Below are 21989 nucleotides of genomic sequence, written 5' to 3'. Positions count from 1 at the left end.
GTTGTGCAATCTTCAACACCATCCATCGTAGAACCTGTCTTGATGATTCATAAAACACTTTAAGATCATGGAGTGCCATAGCATTACCATAGACACCATCCTCAAAGTTAGATTTTTATTAAGTAATATGCATTAATGTTTGAAAATATTAGAAAATATACATGAATAAAAAGAAATAAAAGTAAACTTAAATCTTACCAAACACCATTCTAGAGGCAATCATTTTGGTCTGTGTCCTTCTATACTTTTTCTCACACAAAAACATGTACATATTTTAAAATCAGTAAATAGCTGCATATCATGATTATTGTCAAATGTAAGTTTTTTGAAGCATTGTAAGTGTAGATTGGAAAGCATTTTGGTTTTAAAATTCTGGATGGAAATTTATCATACTTATTTTAAGATTTACTTTGCCTTATATTTTCTGGTATGCAGTTGGTAAGTTCTTTTGTTTCTGTTTTTTTAATTGTCAGTTGCTTCTCTGCTGCTCTCTCTGCCTTAATGTCCTTATTTGTATGAAAACTTTCCTGGTTCCATTGTCTCAGGTCTTGCCCCCGTTACTCACCACTGTTCCTGTGGGCACTGGAGTCCCTGGGACACTTTCAAATTTCCTTTCTGGAAGCTCCTTCATTTTGGCCTTCATTGCTTTGTAATTATGTGGTGTTCCACATCCCTGCTGCTTTATTAGTTCCCAGCCTACTTGATAAAAGAGAGGTAATTAGCGTATTATGCCTTCTTTTTGAATTGTTCCCCAAGATAGGCAGAGGGAATTGATACATGGGTAAAAATTTACATAATAATGTGAGCAGACTTTGACACAAAAGCTCAATGTAACCATGAGAAAATGAAAGCATTTTATTTATGGAAAGTTTCTGCATGTATTTATCTCTAAGAATTAAAAATTACCACGGTGTTACGATGGCCTCTAATTTCAGGAGTAACACTGTACTATGCCTGGCCTTTCTAGCTAAACTTTAATATCCTCCTTTCAATTCTGAGACAGTTCCCACCCTGCTTCCAACATTGATTGAAATCAAAGCCAAACCAGAACATTAAATATGAAATACTTTTTCCCTAACTTACCCACAGGAGCTTTATAATTATATGGCTAAAAAAGAAAAAAAAAAAGAAAGAAAGAACGTACTGGATTCTGAAATGAGTGTTTATGAAAATATTCGGAACAGCTTCATAATTTCCTTCTGTGAACCATGACCAAAAGTAACATTTTCTTGGTTGACGTGAGTTGCATTCCTTTCCACCAGTGCTTGATTTTTCTCTGACCTACCTGTCTCCATAGTTTGCATGAGGCAGCTCAAGCCTCTTTTCATGATTTTGCATAGAAGTTACTGAAAAACTCTGTCAGACGGCTATCCCATCTCAGTGGGAAAAAGCCCCTTGATGTGTTTCCTTTTCCAGCCTCAGTACCAGCATCATTTTTGTAAAACTTCCCTGAACTTGAGGCAGGGATGAGGGCCCTTCCCTAGGTGCTCATGGCCCACATTGGGAAGACCTTCCTATACTCACTGCAGGATCCTGAAATGATGTATTTGTGACTCTTTTCTAAACTAGACTCGAAGCTCTTGGAGGGACCTGAGCCTTGTTGATCTTTGCAGTCACTGGGCCTACCTTTATAACTGGGATGTAGCTGTTGCTCAGTAAATATCTGTTGACCAGAATTTAAATAAACTGAATGCTTCCTATCTATTACCTCTTTTTCTTTCCTGCCTACCTTCCTGCCAACGCTGTGTATGACAATGACTCTGCAGTCCCTGATTGAATAGACTTGTGTCAGTCAACTTCCTGACTTCTGTGAGAGGGATACTATTGATAACTTCTTCCTTCTTGAGACATTCCTACCTTTCAGATTGCAGGGCTCCTGGCTCTCTGCTTGCCTCTCTGCTAGGTCTGTCTCTACTCTTTGGCTAATTCTTCTTCTTGCCACTCAAGAACTATGAGTCAGGAATTCCAGTTTCTCCCCACACCATCTTGAAATCTCATTCAAGATTTCCATCATCTGTTCTAAGCAGACGCCCATGAGGACTGGACTTTAAAAAGTCCTGGAGTCCTCCTATCCCTACCAGCCTTCCTGGCTTTCAACTAGGAGCTTCACAGGTATTTGTGGAAGGAGTGGTCAAATGGACAAACATACCACTTTATTTTGAAAGTGGATCTGGTATTAATTATAAAATTACAAATACCGGAAAGATAGACATCGTTCTTGGCCTTGCACTGACCTTGAGCTTGCACCCAAGTGGCTTATTTACTAAGCGAATGCGTGCTAAGAATGTTTGACTCTTCATGAGATGGTTAGGGCATCAAAACATTGACTTATTAAAACGGTAGCCTAGGACCAAAGGAGAGAAGAATAAAGGCAGAGAGGAGTCGTGACCTTACTACTTACCTACCCAATCCCCTAAAAGGCCTCCAGGGAGCACAGTTTCAAAACCATTACAGTAGATTCTTTCTGAAGCCTCCTCTGATTCTGTAATCCTCAGACTCTTGTTGATATTTATTACCTTCTAAATCAGTGGTGTCTTTCACAAGGGTAAAGACTACCAGTTACTTCAGTGGGCTCTTGGTCCTTTGAAGGTTCCAAGTGTTAGGATTCTGGGTAGTTGTATACTTGTGTAAGCACCCACATTCTTATCTCCCCACTAAAGACCAAGAAAGTGCTTTACACAACCAGCAAGCACCCCACGAATGTGGTCACTGTGTGATAATGATTGCAGATACCAGCTAGTATGTGAAGCAGAACACACACAAAAAAGCCAGTGATTTTAGTTTGGATTTCTGATTACACTTCTCTATTGAACCCTTTAAGAGTTCTGACTTTATTAAACTCATCTGTAATCGTGAGCAAATTAGTCTATGCATCCGACCTAGTTATTTTTGAGTTTCACAACTTCCATTTCCTATCAGCGATTTAGGTTTAAGTAACTTTTTCACTTACAGTCACCTATAATCTTTGTGGGCCCTTGTTTATCCTTGTGAAAGTATTAGCAGAACCCTAATTCGTTACTTTGGTAATAGCTCGTTGCTGCTTTGAACTTAAAGGTGCCCTCCATATTCATTGGTGATAGCAAGTAAATTTTTTTTTTTTTTTTAAAGATGACCGGTAAGGGGATCTTAACCCGTGATTTGGTGTTGTCAGCACCACGCTCACCCAATGAGCTAACCGGCCATCCCTATATGGGATCCGAACCCACGGCCTTGGTGTTATCAGCACCGCACTCTCCCGAGTGAGCCATGGGCCGGCCCGATAGCAAGTAAATTTAATGGACACAGACCTGCTGTCCCATGGATCTGTCAGGGAAGAATGTCTTGAATCCCTAACCACTTGCTCTTATTCATATCACTTAATTGAAATCTGAAGTCGATTTTTTTTTTTTTACAAAGCTTTACCTAGACACCTTAGACTTTTACCTTCTCTTAGCTTCCTGGGTTTCATCTGAGAAGCAGAGTGTGGTTGTTTACTTGCTAACACCCCTGACTAAAAATTTCACTTATTGAATCATTTACTTTTAGAAACTGTCGGGGTGTATGTACTGGGTTAGTTTGCTAGGGCTGCCATAACATAGTACCACGAACTGGGCGATGTAAACAACAAAACTTTGCAGTCTCTTGGTTCTGAAAGTAAGGTGTTCGCAGGGTTGGTTCCTTCTGAGGGCTCTGTGGGAGAATCTCTTCCACGCCTCCCCTAGCTCCTGGTGGTTTGCTGCCCATCTTTGACGTTCCTTGGCTTGTGGAAGCATCACCCGTTTCTGCATCCATCTTCAAATGGTGTTCTCCCAGTGTGTGTCTGTGTCCAAATTTATCCTTTTTATAAGGATATCAGTCATATTGAATTAGTGGCCTACCCTATGCCAGTATGACCTCATCTTAACTAATTATATCTGCAACAATCTTGTTCCCAAATAAGGTAACATTCTGAGATACTGGAGATTAGAACTTTAATATATGAATTTTGGGGTGACACAATTCAATCCATAACAGTATGGCTAATGCCCGAAATGGTCAGATGACAGACATTTTCATTTGGCAGTTCTGGATAGGAGAGACTGGCAGAAATAATGCATTACATTGACTGTGTGCTTCAGACTAGCGAGAAAGTCAGCCGTTGCAGGATTGTAAATTCCATCATGAAAAAATCATGGGATTGTTCTTTACATACTTTGTGTAAAAGTAACTTATCTCTGAAGTTTCTGCTCTAATTTTTCTGACTAACTCTGTCACTACTGACATGATCATTTCCCAGTGGCTTTCAACTAATGGAGAGAGGAGTTTGACCACATTTGTAAAATCCCATCTAAATAATTTATGTACATTTTAGTTTTTCATTGTGTACTTTTCACATATCTGCAAAAGTAGAGAGAATGATAAAGACTGTGTATGCATCTTACAGCTTCAATAATTGTCAACTTTTCTTGTTTCGTTCATCTGCTTTCCACATTTTTTTTCACCTCACTGGAGTCTATTAAAGGCAACAATAGACATCATATTATTTCATTTGTATAATGTTTCAAAGATAGTGAAATATAACATGTTATACTTCTCATTGTTGAAATTGAGAAAGGTTAAACTATTTAATGATAAGTATTACAACGTATAGCTTGGTTTTTACACTGTAACTAAAGGAGAAAGAAAAATGGGAGGTAAAGGAGAGGTAGGGGCAGAGGCATAGGGAGAGAGAATGTGAGAGAGATCCACTCCTTCACGTTTTTCTTCCTAACTAGACTCCAAGCTCCCCAAGGGCAGAAACAATCTGGGCCACCCCTTTATCTTCATGCATTATAGGGTATTGGTATATAGTAGGTGCTCAATAAGCATTTCCTGAATGATAAAATGAATAAAAGAAAGAATCATGTTCCCCAAAAACCTTGCACAGAAAGATACATAGACACAATCCAAAAGTCACACATTTGGCTCTAGAGACAGAAAAAAGAAAAAAAGAGGCCCTCAGCTTTACATTGATTACTGCTTGTCGTCTCCAGAATATTTCCTCTGACATTTAAATCCCTGAGTAGCATTTTCACAACCCCAGTAAGAAATATGTTGTTTATTCTTGTAAGCCAAGTGCTGATGTCATTAGCTAGATGGAATTAAGTGGAAAGCTAGAGGCCCTGTCCACACTAAGAGTTTATTCATTTGGATGAAGTGAGAATTGAAGCCTGGGTCCTCCATGGACTGACTACCTTCTGTCCTCTCAGAATTCTGGAGTTATGGTTTCTTTTGCCTGCCGTTTTGGGGAGCATTTGAGTTGCTTTGAAAGTTAAAGTGGTACACGTTTTTGCTGAGGAAAGAGAGTGCAATCTCAGGTGTTCATATTGCAGGCAGAGCTGCACTCTCAGACATGCAGCAAAGAAACACGCTCTGTTCCTTAGACTAAGAAGGTTTCATACTGAAAGGAGAAGAGAGAAGGTAAAGTACACAGTCCTAGAGCCCAGCACAACCTCCTTAACTCCTTGCGACTCTCTCACAAACCCCAGTGTAAGTCATTCTAGACTGAAAAATAAGAGCCTTACAAATACTGCAGTGAGAAGTCTGGTACCATGGGGCTTGAAAAGCTCTTGTGTAGAACATGTTGCAATATATTTATATATGTATTTTTTGGGGGGGTAAAATGAGGAAAACTGAAATGCATACAGGGCTGTGGGTGTTCAGATATGGAGCTTGTACTGCAAAGTTATGAAGGCTTTACGCTCTTATGAAATGAAAAGGAAAATTGGATTATTCAGGTGATTCTGAAATCAGCACAAAAACATCTGAGCCTGAAAAAGCAAACCCTTGGGTTTCCCTGCAAACATGTTTCCATGATTTGTCATATACATACCTTTAAGGGATGTTTTTGTTCCATAAAGCAGATATCCCTTTATACTACAGTACTTAAGGTATTAAGATTTCACTAATGTGGATTCATAGCTGATATCAGAAAAGTCTGTTTCATTTCACTTCTGAGTTGAACAATATGGAAGTAAGTTGAAATAAGTAAGAGGTGGGAAGCTGTTGAGTAATTACCTGTTGGCACGTGTGTGGCTGTCATCATCTGCATTTTCCTAAGTGTGTGGCTTCTGGGCCATAATGGGCCAATGATGATCAAATCCCACCACATTCTGGTCTTTTCTCCTTGGCTCTGGAGAAACCTTTTATGCTGGTTATTTCCCAGGTGTTCTTGAGATTTTCCTTCCCTCAATTCCCTCCAGGCCTTGGCTTTCTCCTGATTCTCCTCACACCTCCCAGACCAACCTCGTCTTTTCTACCATCGACAGAAAATGTGGTGTGCCCAGGACTCCCCTGCTCCTTGGAGTTCTCCTTTACCAGGCAGACACCTCTGCAAACTCGGCCCCCGGTCTCCAGCTGTCTTTTGGCATCTAATCCCAGAGTTCCACCTATTTGCTTGACACATATGTCTGGGTGACCCAGCAGCACATTATACTCAACACGTCAGAAGCCGGTACAACACCACTAAGGGTGGTTGCTCCTCATTCAACCTGTGTAATTCCCAGGTTGCATGTTCCTAAGTCCGAGTTAATTCTTTCTGGACACTTGGTCTCCTCCCTTCATTTCCCACCACCTGCCAATTCCCCTTTTTAGATTCTTTCTTTTGAAGGTTCAGAAAGCTCAATAAAAACTGGCATAAACAATAAAAGCATGTATGATGTGATCTTGTATATTTGAGTATGTTAAATTATACGGTATATAGGAAGGTATAGATATAAATGAAGAAAAGGACATTTTTCAAGGGTATTTAATAGTTCATTTAATGGTTTAGAGTGAAAAGTCTGAAGGTGAGTACCTGCTGACACCAAAATCTGGTCTGTATCTCTCTCCTTAGTGTCCTGTGCTGTTAGTTTCATCCTAAGGCTCCCCTCTTGGTTGCAAGATGAGAACACCATTTGCCCGCTGCTCTGGCCAGTAACCTAGGGATGATCCTAGATTCCCCTTTTCCTCTTGCCCCGTGTTCAGTCTCTCAGCTCTTTTCTTCAAAAATATATCTCAGATGCAACCAGGGAGGAATGCAAGAAAGGAAGCTTGGTGGTAGTTGGTAGAATTGGAGAAAAGGAAGTTGAGTGAAGAGTTGAAGATGATTCTTCTGGGGTGGGGGAAGAAGGGTGCCTGGTCAGAAATGGGAATACTGGGATTTTTGAAAGAGTTTATTGGGAGTATGTGCACAAATACTTACAGGCAGAATCAATGTGCCATCTGAAGAATGGCAGTCCTTATAATATGTGATAAAGCACATTTATTTGATTTGTTTTCATACAACTTTAACATGTATCCCAGGAGAAGACTGTTTGCATTGTTACAAATCTGAAACCAATAATTTTCTTTTAACATGCAAATATAAGTTCAATTTTTTATTACTTTCCCTATAAAGCTGAAAACCATTGACTTGCCTTAGAGATTTTCATTTCATTGTATTCTGATGTGATGTTACCTTTCATTAATCCCTTCCAGCTAAGCAAAATTTAATTAAAGCCATTTCACATGATGGCAACCATTTATGTATTTAAAAAAAGAACTCAAGGAAGCTCAGCTACCAGTCTTCTGTTCTAAACAAAGTCTAACTATTTTAGTAGGTTCTTTCTTGAATTCAGAATTTGTTACATAATGACTTTTCCCCATTTAATTGTGGATAATGGGGACTTTTTATGCCTCTGTTTCATTTTGCATGACTGTGACCTGAATTTGAAATGGTATGGAGTTGAGGGTAAAAGGAAAGGAAATTGTCTTTAAAAGGAGAAATGGAAAGTGTGATGGATCCATAACAATATATTTTTTTCCTCTCAATGAACATGGTAGCCATATCAAATGTAAATACGGGTGATCCCATTTTACACATAGACTAAGTGACAAAGTATCTGTAGGGTTTGGTACCAGAGCCAAGCCTACAGTCTGCAGGTCTTCATTTCTACTATCATTATTGACATTTACTATGTGCAGGTGAACTGGGAGGGTTGGAGAAACATGTCTCTAATCCTCAACAATCACCTGAGTCCTTTGCTCTGAAGTAGGAATTTTCCCATATTTTCAGTCTATTGTGACACTGATTTTATTTTGAATTTTATAGAATAGGAGTAAACAATCTTTCTTGTATGTATGTCTAATAGTCCAGGATTCATGATCGCTAAGTTAATTCTTATCAAATTCATGGGGGAGCAGTGTCAGAAGGGAGTGCTGTTTGGCTTTCAGCATGCCTTTTGCTGGTTTTTGTTCTCTTTAAACAAATGAGTACGACTGAGAACCACTGTTAACATCAACATGCCTGTGTCACAGCATACCTCTGTTTTCTTTTAAGTTTTTCTGAATTCTTGAGCCAAACATAGGTGACTGTTACTCTGTTTCTGAAATATATACTTTTGATAGATGGAGAAAACTCTCCTTAGTTTCCATTTAGTTTATTTCCTCCCATGAGCAAGATTAGCAAGAAATATGGATCATTAGACTGAGCATTTCAGTCTTAAAGCCAGGGAATGTTAAGAATTGTTATTTGGCCAAGCCCATGGCCTTTTGTTATTTTTTTGTCCCACCACGTCATTTGCTTAGTGTGATTTGTGCATTTCATGTGTCATCCATCACTGCTGGGCGGCATAAGTTTATCACATAGAGGATTAGAGGAAAGTGATTTTGTGCTGAGAAAATACTTGAATGAAGATTTACTTTGTGACTCTAAGCTGTAGATAGCTTCCTATTTTAAAACCTCTCATTTGGTTATACAAGCAGAGGTGACCCAAAGTCTTTGAAAATGAGCTCCATCTCAGAATCTTATTGGACAGCTTATGCTTGCTTAAGCACACATTTATTGAAGGGCCGGAAATCTGGCCCCTACAACAAACCATGTAGCAGGAATCTGTGTGACTTTGTCTCTGCTTCCATCCAGCTGAGTGGCTCCTGTCTTTAAGTTGCCTTCCTGCCTATGAAGGTCAGGCAGATATTTATTGAAAGGACAATGTGACAGGTATCACCATATTCTCCCCTCTCCCCAGTTCCCCTTGCTCCACATAACATAGTAAGATGAATTCCTTCAGAATTCCAAATGAAAAAAGATTTTAAAAAATAGCTCTTGATTTTTAGCCAGAGGAAAGTGTGTGCTGTCCATTTCTAGATAAACCCAGTGCATTCTCTTCTTTTATTGAGCCAGGCTTTTCCTCTGTCTCCAGCTACAAGATCAAGACTCCTCAAATGTTTTCATGATATTGTGTTACAAAATATGCATTGCCCAATATAGTGTGCAACTTGAAACCAAAGGGATCTGGGCCAGCCATCAGTGATTTTGGAATCTCTGGCCTTTGCTGGGTTTTCTGGGGGCAGCCTTTCCTAGGCAAATGATGCATACAGCCAGAGTCAGCCAACCTCCAAGCTCCTCTCTCCCACCTCTCTCACTGGGGGTGGGGATGGTGGGGTTGGGGTGGGGGGCAACCGGGCTTTCTCTCCTCGGTCACCCAGGCATGGGCACATTCTATGTCTACTTCCTTTGGTGATCGTTCATTCAGAATCTTGAATCTTCGAACAGGCTTACAAGGTCTTTATGCCTCAGTCAACTCATGTCTGTGAGTGGCTCTCTGAAAACAAACACCTGACCCTTCTATTGAGTGAATCCAGTCACTTGAAATGGGAAGCGTTCATGTAAAGGAGGTGGTTAGGGGACTACTAAGTCAGGTTGGGAGGATGTAATTTTAGGGTGGGTGGGGCTTTTTGTTGCCCTTGCAAATTATCCTGGGCAGTGAGGGCTGGGTTTTTCTTAGGATAAAATTTAATGTAAGAGGTTTTTTGAGGCATGCAATAGAAGTACTTCCAGCTGGAGGGATGTAATTGTATTGACGTGTAAATGCAGACAGGAAGGGCAGATACAAAAAACAAACTATCCTTCCAAAGGGATTTGATAAATAGTGTTTTCTTAATAGTGTTCACCTGAATGTGGAGATGGTTAAAAAAGAGAGATGGAAGAGCCAAATGTTTGAATGATTAAGTAGGGAATCAGAATGCTTATTTTTCCCTCAAAACACCATATCCATAACAAACTATGATGAGAAAATAATGCTCCTGTAACCCTTTTCCTTTGGTAATTTATCTTTCTAATTCCAATGAATAAAAGGTGACTTTGTGCCTGGGGAGAGCGAGCAGGTCAGATTCATTTGTGCCGTCACTCGCTGCTTTGTTATCCATCCTTGGAGAGATTTGCAGTCTAGATGCTTTTAGCAGAAACGGAGTGGAAAGGCCACTCCTCCAAGGGCTCGTGGAAGCTGAGTGCTGCACTGTGAGTGTCTCAGCACCATCTGCAGCCAGGGGCTCTTTTGTCTGCTTCACACTCACCAACTCCTGCCCTGACTGTGCTTGGCTGGCAGGTGTGGCCTGTGCGGCACACAGTCCCCAGCAGCGCATAAGACCCCCACTGCCAGGGCATCTCCACTTCTAACAGGTTGCTGACTGTAAGAGATTGTCATTCATCCCTTGTTATGGATATTTCCTGCTGATATGTCCACCTCTTTGCCTACTCAATGCCAAGCATGCATTTTCTTTTTTTAAAAAGCTTATTGTTACAGTGACATTGTATTATGACCACCTTAAACAAAAACCATTTAAAAAGAAAATAATCATTTCTAATTCTAGTTCCTTAACATGGCATACCCATGTGTTTGTCCTATTGCATGTACACACACACACACACACACACACACACACACACAGACACACACGTCATGTACCCATTTTCCTGTCACCCATGTGAAAAGTCTTGGGTCAGCTCGCACATCCTTTTTGCTCCTGATGTCTTGTCATGAATAGAAGGAAAGGGGGCTGTGGAGCCAAGCACACCTGAATATGAATCTTGGCTCCACCACATCCTGTGTGACCTTAGGCAAGACCCTCATTTGTCTGTTGGTCCGTCCATCTATCCATCTGTCTTCCCGACCTCCCTTCCTCTCTCCCATTTACAAATACTCAGTGTATGTTTACAACATGCTAGATGCTGGGGATTTGTACAATGTTTCCTCATCCATAAAAAGTGGATGTTGAAGCATATTAAATAGTGTTATGACAATTCAATTTGATAACGCATGTGAAAGGACCAAATGAGGCATCTGGCACACAGTAGGATGCTCAGTAAATGGTGTTCTGTGGTCAGCAAGTCTCATCAGTTCTTCTGCCATTTCTCTGGCATCTGTTACTTCCGTTTCTCGGCAGCCTGAATAGCGATGTGCAGTTACCCTCATACCTAAACTATGCAAGAGGCTTCTAACTGGGCCGTATGCCCCAAATCTCTTTTTAAAAATTCTTCCTGACACCACCATTTGCACTTCCAAAACATTAATTTGGCTGTGTTCCTTTTTGTTCGAACCTTTCAGTAGCTTCCAATAGTTATCAAAAATGTTCTGAATTTCTTGCCAGCCGTTCCAAGCTGTCTGCGTCCTCCCTCAGTGCTTGGTCAGTGCTTGGGCTCTTAGCTCTCGGCAAGCTGCCACCCTCTTCCTCCTGCTGAAGTGACTCTCCCTCTTTGGTGTTCTTTGTCTGCTAACACATGTGCAGGGAGTAGCATTCCCATTGGTGAGAGAAGATAGCACATGAGCCAAGAATTTGGGAAGGTCTAGCCTTCCTTGTACAGTATCTTAATCTGTTTGTGCTGCTAACAGAATACCTGAAACTGGGTAATTTATAAAAAACAAATTTATTTTATCAGTTCTGGAGGTTGGGAAGCCCAAGACTAAGACACCAGAATCTGGCAAAGGCTTTCTTGCTGCATCCTCCTGAGGGGAGGAACAACATGTCCTCACATGGCAGAAGGACAAAGAGACAAAAGGTGGCCAAATTCAGCCTTTTATAAAGACATTAACTCCAATCACCTCCCAAAGGCTCTACCTCGCAGCACTGGTACGATGGGAATCAAATTTCAAATGAGTTTTGGCGGGGACGAACATTCAAACCATACCACGCAGTAAAGAATTATGACTTACCCGGTATTTCTGAGGTTTATTGTTTTTTAGCATGTTGTTATCCAACAAAGAACCGTAGTAGGTGATGCCCTTTGGAGCTAGACTTTGAACTTTCAATGAAAGTCTAGGTAATTAAATTTTTTTTTTTTATCTTCCACGTAATGCCATCCCTAAAAACCTCTTAGGGAATTACTTATTAAATTCTATAACAATTAAAATTATTTTGTTGATTCATCTTCAGGATTATTTATCCAAACCATGTTGAGCTTGGAAAATATTTGCTGTGTAGTGGGATTTTGCCAGATTTGCCGGGACTCCCCTAAATGGTGACAGCATCTGCAGCAAACAGGCAGACACAAGGTGTTAGGGTGTTCCGTAACTTTTTTTCACTTCAGAGGGCTGGTCTTTGTAGATTGCGTTTGTATCTTAATGAGTTTCTTAAATTCAGAATTCTGCTGAGGAAGTGCTGTAACCTACATTTTGAGATATTTATATATTATTTATAATCAGTTATTCTCTTTGTATTTATATTTTATTTCACCCACCGAGTGTAATGTTTAGATACATTTATATGCATATGTGTGTGTGCATTTGCATGTGTGCTTGAGTGCATGTTCGTATAGGACTGTGCAGCATACTTTAAATTTTGATTTCTGGTTTATTCCCTGGTATACTGTCTTATAATCTCTGGCTTTCCTCTCTCTCAACTTTAGAGCATAGGAGCTGCAGTTTTGCTACCCTTGGCCCCCGTCAGTGCTGGAATTTTATGACTCTATTATTTATGAGTCCAATCAATACCAAATGTTGCTGATTATTGAATGGAATACCTTCTGATTACTGTTGATAAGTTTCTATCTGTAGTGAAATTAAATTGACTTCCAATAGCAAATAACTCTGCTTAGAAAACATAGCACGTATGTTAAATCTGGACTATTCTAATTTTAGTTTTCTTTTCTTTCCACCAGTTTGCTGTTTTGTGGTTCACAAGAGGTGCCATGAATTTGTTACTTTTTCCTGTCCAGGTGCGGACAAGGGACCTGACACCGATGTGAGTAGTCTGGAAACCATTATTTGATGTTAATACAAATTTCTGAGCTTTAATTTTTATAATGACTATTAATGGGAAGATGTCTGAATTAGTCTTATATAACTTTGGCTTGTACTAATGAACAGATCTATAGTTCTTCTGAGTCCTGGACTACTTAGAAAAATTCTCAGAAGAATTTCTAGTTAGCTTGTACTCTTCCACTCTGGGCTGCCACATTGACTAAATCCACCATATTTATAGTAATAGCTTTCATAAACACAATTGGTCGTTCTCTAAAAATGTTGACAAATTTTGCAATGAACATAAGTCACCCTTCAGTTTATTTCTAAAGGTTTATTAACTTACAAGACTGTCATTGCTTTTGGCCAATATGACAAACTGCTCTGAGTTTGCCTCATGAAATTCTTGCTGCTTTTTCATTATGTATTATAAATGCTACCATTGCTTGAAATAATTTAGCGTCTGTTTCACTGGACAGTGATCTTTGAAGGTGCCCATGTATGAACACATCATTTTGTTTATTTGTGTCCTAACTCTGCCTGTCTCTGTTGGGCGTCTCTGTTGCATCTCATTTACTGCAGAACAAGATCAGCAAAGGAGAGCAGAGTTAGAAGATGTGGGAAACACCAAGGCCCACAATATATTGGGTGGAAAGAAACTTGGGCTGTTACACGAAAAGTAATATTTTAACTGAAAAAACAAATCTGCAGGGTAGGCCTGCAAAAGAAGACATTTCCATTCTGAATTGCTTTTGTCAGATCAGTTCAGTCACTCATACTTAAGTGATGTGCTTCCTTAAAGGGAAATCTATAAGGCTTGTTCCTATCAGGAGACTTAGATTTTGAAGCAGCTTTCTCAGTGCAGCCAGGGCTAAATTCTTCCCTTCTCAGAAGATGCGATTTCCACATCGGGCTCTCAGGGATTTGAGTTGTAACACGCGTGATGAAGGGACTTGCCGTTTGACACTCCACATGGGGAACATGCCACGATTTGGTCAAGATGCTGGCTGAGGCAGCATAGAGTATGTGCCGTGGGTTCTGAGCCACTACAGGTTCCACAAAGGTTCACAGAATGTGGGAGCCAGAGGAAAGTTCAGAGGTCATCTTGTTTTATATCTTCCTGGATGAGGAAGTCCAAGTCCATGAATATTGAGTGACTTGCCTACATTCAAACAAAACTGGTTAGTATCATTCCCTTACCCCCACCCTCACACTTTACATACTTTCCTTTTTTCTGGAATATTGTCTCCCTTTTGGGCATTTTTGAGATAAAAATAGATGGGATGTAGAGTAACAACTTTCCTTAAAAGTCAAAGTCCCAATATTCTTGTTTGGAAATTGTCCCGAAGCCTCTTGTGGAGGTCCCTCTGCGCTTTGTTCCCATCCTCTTCCTCCCATTTTATCTGTCCTCAACTCCCTTCTTCTCCTCCCATTTCTGTCCCACGAAGAATGGGAGGAATGGGCAGACTGCAGGAGTGTGAATAGTTTCTATGGGAGAACATCCTCTTCCCTTTTTCTCCTCCCACTTTTTCATTCTTTCAGTTAAGTATTCTTTATTGAGAATCTCTAATGGGCCAAACTCTGTGCCGGGCCCTGGAGCACAACCATAAACACAGAGATGTCCTCCTTGCCCTTGTGGACATTCTGCTGGGGGAAAGTTGGCATTAAAAGTTGATAATTAAAATAGAATACAGGCACACTGAGCAGGCATACCTTAGGGTCCTACTCTGGATGGTCAGGGAAGGCATCCCCGAGGAAATGGCATTTAAACTGAACTTCATGAATGGATAGTGCTGTGGATTGACTGTCCCCCAGCCCACAACTCATTGAAGCTTAAATTGTGTCCCCCAAAGTTCCAGTCATTGAAAAATTGGTCCCCACTGTGATAGTTGGGAGGGTGGGAAATCCTATTATGGTAATTGAAAGGTGGGGCCTTGAAGAGGTGACTAAATTGTAGGACCATGCCTAGTGAATGTATTAAAAATGATGGTCAGGGGTGTGGTTCTGAGGGCTTTAAAAGGAGAGCACACGAGAGTCTCTCTCTCTCTCTGCTGTGCCATTTCCTGCTGTGTGAGACCCCTGCATTGCTATAAAGCCACCACCAAAGAAGACCCCACCAGATGTGTTCCCTGAACTTTGGACTTCCCAGCCTCCAAAGCTGTAAGCAATAAATTTTGGTTTCTTACAAATAACCTAGTTCCAGGAATTTTGTTATAAGCAACAGAAACAGACTTAATACAGATAGAAAATAATCAGGCAAAGGGAGTGTGTGTGTGTGTGTGTGTGTGTGTGTGTGTGTGTGTGTGTGTGTGTGTGTGTGTGTGTGTGTGTGTGTGAGAGAGAGAGAGAGAGAGAGAGAGAGAGAGAGAGAGAGAGAGAGAGAGAGAGAGAGAGAGAGGGAGAGAGAGAGAGTGTGTGTGTGTGTATACACGTGCATAAAGAGCCCTGGAAAAGACTTTCAGAAAAAGCAAAGAGCAAGTGAGAAAGCTAAGGTGTAAGAAGCTGCTCCGTCTATGAGAGAGACTGAGAAGGTTGGCATTGTGTGTCTGGTTAAGGATGTTGGACACAATCTTAGGAGCAGTGGGGGCCCAGGGAAAGGTTTTAAACTAGGAATGTTGTGAGCCCAGCTGTACCTTGTAAAGGTTATTCTGGTTGCCTGTAGGAAATGGATTGGGTAGGAAGTGGGCTTGGTGTACTGGTGGAGATGGGGAAATACCAAAGGCTGGAGAACCTGTACAGAGGTGCCTGCTCTCAGGGCAGGGCTATGGGAGCTTGGAGCAGGTGCAGGCAAGGGGGATGGACAGAGTGAATTCATTCAAAGTACATTTAGGAGCCAAATTGGCAGTTCTTGGGCATTGTGAGATCAGGGATATGGAGATATTGGGATTCACTCCCAGGATTCTGGCCCAAACACATGAATGGATGGAACACATGAGATTCTGGAGGGAGGATTAGTATTTAGGAGAGTGGGATGGGGCAGATAAAGGGTTTCACTTTGGACATTGTCTTAGTGCATTACTACTGCAATAAAAAAAATACCATAGACTAGGTAATTTATAAATAATAGAAATTATTTTAATAATTTAATAGAAATAATAGAATTATTCAGATTCAGTGTCTGGTGAGGGCTGCTCTCTGCTTCTGCTTCCCCAGTGGTGCCCTGTTGCTGTGTCCTTACATGATGGAAGGAGATAGGACTAAAAGGGACAAAAGGGATGAACACTCCCTTGGGCCTCTTTTGTTTGTGGCTGGCCAGTACAGAGAACGCTTGACCTTGGTGTTAACAGCACCACACTCTAACCAATGGGCCCTCAAGCCTCTTTTGTAAGGAGCTAATCCCATTCATTAGGGGAGAGTTAATCATCTCTTAAAGATCCCACCTCTTAATACTATCGCACTGGCAGTGGAGTTTCAACCTGAATTTTGGGGGACATGTTCCAACCATAGCAGACATGTTCAATTTGAGAAGTCTGACCCTGAGAAGATAGTTGTGTGTAGACAGATGCAGATGTAGATAGAGGTCAGAAATGGGGTATGTCCTGGGCCGAGCCCATGGCGCACTTGGTAGAGTGCTGCGCTGGCAGCGCGGCGACGCTCCCGCCGCGGGTTCGGATCCTATATAGGACTGACCGGTGTACTCACTGGCTGAGTGCCGGTCACGAAAAAACGACAAAAAAAAAAAAAAAAAAAGAAATGGGGTATGTCCTGAATGTAAAGAGTTTTTTAAAAACCTTGGGAGTGGACCATCTTGCCTGGACAGATGACACAGAGTGAAGCGAGAAGGAATTAGCTCACAGGAAGGGATGCTGAGGAACTCCACCAGCGTGGCTAGGAGAGCAAAGTCAGGGAGGAAGACCAAGGAGGAGTGGCCGGAGCAGCAGAGGAAAACCAGGAGGGTGTGTTTGATGCCGATTTGATGATTTCCTAAAGGGGCTGTAGGCCATCTCTCTCTGATCACATCTGTGAATTTGTTATGAATTCTCTGTAAATGTTTGATGTCGCTCATAAGTAAGTAACATACAGTTTGCAAAGGCCAGTCTTGTTTACATGTAAAGTCTTGGTTATGCCAACTATCAGTCAGTTAATGCCTGTTAATTTTCAGCAACCCCTTTCGTGCTCAGAATTTTATCCTGTTCGTATGATCCTTAAATGGTCACCCTCCTCATAGAGCCTGGAGCCACGTAGAAAAGCTTCAGTGAAGAACTGCTTGGTGTGGAATATAGTGGGAGGCACACATGTGATTATTCAGCTATGTTCTGTTCCTACTCATTTTTGTGTGGTGTTGACTTGCTGAGCCTTAAATTTTAATATCCTTGAAAGTGAAAATGATGAGGTTTTTTTTTTTTTTTACATATGTGAGACAAAGAGAAGGGTGTGAGATATTAACAAGGTACAGAGAATGCCAGTCCTGCCTGTCTGATTCACAAAGGATAGTGCATTCTCTTCCAAGGAGAAAATTTGCTTTTTGGTCTTTGGAGCTAAGGCACCTATGTTTAGGGTTTTCTGCAGCCAGGGCATGAGAAGTGTCATCTGGCTATGTGCAGGGTGATTTTACTTACTGTACAAATCTGCAAGTAAGTCTTAGAAAGGCACAAGATGGTCAGACTGATCTGTACCAGGGAGATGGAGGAAAAGCATGATGGCGTCAGGAGACAGAGCTGAGATGAGATGGTAGGAACTTCTTGTCTTTGTCCTTTTCTGTATATATCTTAAAATCACAGAATTATTTAGCCTGGAGGAGTGTTAAAGATTTAATCTAGGTTTACCTTATTTTGTAGATGAGGAAACTGAGGCATATTGAAGAAAGGCATAAATGATCTAGAGCATGGTCAGATGTTGTGGCTTGAGTATCCAGTGGTTTTGTGGTTGACTTTCAAAGGAGTTGGCCATAAAAGGGGAGAGAGAGAGATTGGTGGCTTGGTTGGGTTGTGCTGTTGGCTGGGCACATTGATAGCTACTACCTGGTGCACTCATTGAAAGTTCTGTTCAAATGTTTAGAAAAGTGCTAGAGGGCATGAGAAAGACTAGTTAGAAGAATGAAAGGATCAGGAAAAAATGAAATAGAATTTAAGAGAAAAAACTGCCTGAGCATTTTCCCCTGAAAAAGTTAAAATTTTTAAATTGAGATTTTTTTATACCATGGGGAATGGTTATGATGTGCCTCTCATGTGCTGCTTAACAATGCATTTATTGAGGTCAGCAGACTCCAAAGCATTCTCTGATAAAGAAAAAGAGGTTACAAACCTTATGAAATCCACAAATATTATATCTGCTCGGCCATCTCCAAGATGAAAGTATTGAAAAATAGAATAGCAGTACCCAGATTACAGTAGCTAGATGGGAAGTTCTCTTGAACAGACACTCTTCAAGGCTGAAGGAACCCTCATAGTTGAAAGTGTGCATTAGTGCAGGAGCCTTGTAGGAGAAAGGGCTCTGGCTTCAGCAGAAGGACCACCTGAAGATCTCAAGCCAATTTCCCAGCTCCTCCAACACTCCTAGATGAGCAGTGTTCTATTGGCAGGCATTCCCTACCAGCACATCTAGTGGAAAAAAAAGCCAAGCATTTCCTAGACTTTAGAGGCAACCCCATACCCACCGAGCAGAAAAGAAAGAAAATGGAAGACTTTTAAAGAACCTAACATTAGAGGTGAACTCACTCACTGACGCCGAGTGTCTTCGCAGCCAGGAGTCATAAGCTGGAAAGCTTGGACACCACGGTATGTGGTTCAGAATAGTGCTCTTCTCACTAGGTGTTGGAAAGGCACTTCATGTCAGTGCAGAATTTCGGTTTCCAGGTGTACAGCTTCAGAATGAGGCCTGGGGCTCTGCCCAGTACCCCTCCCCTGTGTCTAAGGTTTGATAAGACAACAGCATAATAAGACAAAAGTGGTCCGTGTTTAGAAATAGCTTTCCCCCCTCCCCCACCAAATTAAGATGTGGACTAGGACATGGACAGGTAGAAGAGAGAATGTGGCATTGTCTGGCTTTGAGCAGTGGGGACAATGAATGTGACTTTGCTCTGCAGAAGAGCCGCAAGTGCTGTTGCTGCTTCAAGGTGCCCTTATGGGTTTCTCCGCCCTGCTTTGGCCATGATCAGGTGGGATGGGCTGGGGCAGGGCTAGTGGTGGGTTCTGCAGGGCCAGCTCTTCCTCAGACTTCTTCCTATCACTTGCAAAATTTTAGCTCACCAACCTCTTTGTCTGGAGCTCCTCCCTGTTCTCAGAAGTCTCCAGTCATCTTAAATTATGTTTGTTCACGAAGCCCACCCTGCTAGAGAGAAACCAGGGTATTCAGGCCTTTCAGCATGCATGCATTTATGTATGTGTATGTGTATGTATATTTATTAGCACATTCAATCCTTTGCTTTTATACTTCGTTTTCTGTGTGTGCCTTAAGTGAGAAGCTGTGAAGCAGCACTCTCAGAGAATGATACCCATCTCAGTCCTGCTCTTAAAGCCATAATTTAGTACCCTCCCTGTCAAGCTTTTCAGTCTGTAAAGTTGTAAGGAGAGAAACCGTAGTCATGTGATTCGTATAAAATAACACAAATGCTGAACAACTGTTTACACATAATTGTTGGTATGTTTACTTTATGCACTGAACATGCAGACGTTTGAGAAGGGGGGGTGTGGTCTGTAAAAGGCTCAAGCATCCGGAGGTAATAAGCATCTCTTGCATTTTTGTGTGCGTTTTTGTTGAGCCATTCTGTTTTTCTTTGCCTTGTGCATTTTCACCAGTAACCCTGGCCTGTCTGGGGAGAAACTGTTCATACATTATTTTGCACTTCCTATATCTGAACAATACAGTTGAACGGAATTCAAGTGACTTCCTGGGTCATTGATGTATCTCACCTGGGAGACAGCCAGCAGGCATACAGGCGGTGTCACAAATTTGCTGATGCCTACCAGAATGTTTGAAAGGGCACCAAGTGAAGAAATTAAGCTTGTCAAAAAGTAGGTAGTGTTGCTTTGGATTTGGGTATACCTTCAAGTCTGTGAAGACTATAAAACTGAGCCATTTGAAGAAGCTGAGAGCATTGACTGTAACCAAAAATGGAACCCACTGCACGAATTCATGCAAGGCAAAAGTGACATCCGTGTGAAGCTGGGCTCTGTGGAGGGCTGTGTGTCCAGAAAGCAAAATTGCTTTGTTTTCTTTACTATAATCTTGAGAATTCTCTTACTCTCCAGTCCTTTTCTGTGTCTTAGAAACCGATTCAATAAAAAACGATGCTAAATTGTTTAAAATTCAACACTTCAAAGATTCATTTATAACAAAACTTAAAAGCATTTAAAGTAATTTTTCAAAGTGTACTTTTACATTTGATAGGGAAAAGAGACGATTTCATGAGCAAAGCCAGTTATATCCAAAAACATTTATATATTTCTCAACCAACAAAGTGATATTTGTATCAGGTACAGGTGATACAAAGTTGCATTTAAAATTTAGCAGAGAGTAGTAATAAGAGTCCTGAAGTGGGAATTGGGAGTCCTGCCCAGCCATATCATTCAAATCCTTTACAGACTAGGTTTTCTTATTTATAAATATGGAGGTTGGGCTGACCCGTTAGTTCATTTGGTCAGAGCATGCTGCTGATAACACCAAGGTCATGGGTTCAGATCCCCGTACCAGCCAGCTGACCAAAAAAAAAAGGTTGAACTTGGGGACCTTTAAAGTTGTTTCCAACCCTAAATTCTTTTCTGTTCTATTCATATTTATTGAGGCCCTCATGTTATGAAGGATACAGAGATGAAGAGAATTACTGCCCTTCCATTGCTGGGATTATCCTCTAATCATAAGGATAAGCTGAGCATGCAGATACTTATACTGTAAGATTGCATAGGATAGCTGCCATGAGTGTGGAGGGAATAAAATGCTGTTGAGTTTATCAGACAGACAGAGACCATCTAATGGGAGAATGCAGGAAGGCTTCATGGAGGTGGTGACATTTTAACATATATGAGGAGTCTTCAGAAAGTTAATGGAAAGGTTTGCATTTCTTTTAATTCACATTTTCCATGAACTTTTTGAAGAAACCTAGTATTTCAATTTTTTTCAAAATTTTCTTTTGAAGTAAGTAGACCAGCATTTTCATGTTTCTCATCTGGCCCTACATCTCTTGCCCGATGCCGCTGTCCAGCAGCACCTAAGCTCAGGTGAGGTGCATTTGCAAGAGGACCTGTAGTAAGATGCAGGAAAAGAGACCCACAATGTTCTGCTTGTCCTGTCAAGTTCTGAAGCCACCCTCTGCACTTGCTTACAGGGACCCTTCCTCACTTGCTGTGATGCCACGGGAAACCTTAAAAATAAATTATTTCAGGGAAACAAACCCAACAAAAAAAACTTCAGTGCTAATTCTGCTCTTCCGTGGGTGGATTATTTTATGTACCAGATTCACAGTAACAGAAGTATTTCCTACAAGGGAAGGGACTCCTGCTGCATTTGCACCAAATTAATTTAGCTGGGAATTAAAAATAGCCTCAAAGACTTATATCCTCATCCACAGTTCTGATGAACTAAAGGAGACAGCTGAGTGATGGAATGCCTGTTGTCTCTACCTACCAAGTTCTGGCCTGTGAAAAGAGAGAGGATTGTGTATTTATTTGTTTTCTGTTCAGTACTTGATTAGGTGAGAAGGAATGTGTGGTGTAACTACAAACAAAATGCTTATATTTTAAGCAGTTGCCAGAAGGCATGTTTAAGGGAGTCACCCTGGGGGCTTTTCAACTTAATCCAATGGTTTAAATTGCCACTGCTCAAACATCTTTGGAACTCTGCTTTTGGAACGACATATAAGGCCAGTAGCACATTCTTTGCAAAATCTCCACTCTTGGCAGATTGTCAGCCTTTGATAGTGTGGTGAGATTTTTTAGAGAAGCAGCCAAAAATTCAGTGGAACTAAGTCAGAATAAGGGGCCTTTGAGGTAGGCAGTCTTATTTTTGGTCTAAAAGGAGGTAAGATGATAAGGTAGAAAGAGTGATTTCTTGTGAAACTATCTCTGACATCGGTCTGCA

The 21989-nt window shown here is 41.1% G+C and overlaps 1 protein-coding gene across 2 annotated transcripts in view; it reads left to right on the top strand.

The window, feature by feature from the left end:
• PRKCA (protein kinase C alpha) overlaps positions 1-21989 on the top strand; it is a 428415-nt gene that overhangs the window by 158310 nt on the left and 248116 nt on the right. For both annotated transcript variants that reach the window (XM_063080317.1, XM_063080316.1), the window contains exon 3: positions 12893-12975. In XM_063080317.1, the coding sequence (XP_062936387.1) occupies positions 12893-12975 (83 nt within the window). The remainder of the gene's footprint in view (positions 1-12892; positions 12976-21989) is intronic.

Source organism: Cynocephalus volans, chromosome 16 (genome assembly GCF_027409185.1).
Source record: "Cynocephalus volans isolate mCynVol1 chromosome 16, mCynVol1.pri, whole genome shotgun sequence".
NCBI lineage: Eukaryota > Metazoa > Chordata > Mammalia > Dermoptera > Cynocephalidae > Cynocephalus > Cynocephalus volans.
The sequence above is the reverse complement of the archived record's forward strand: the minus strand, read 5'-3'. Positions and strand labels throughout refer to the sequence as shown.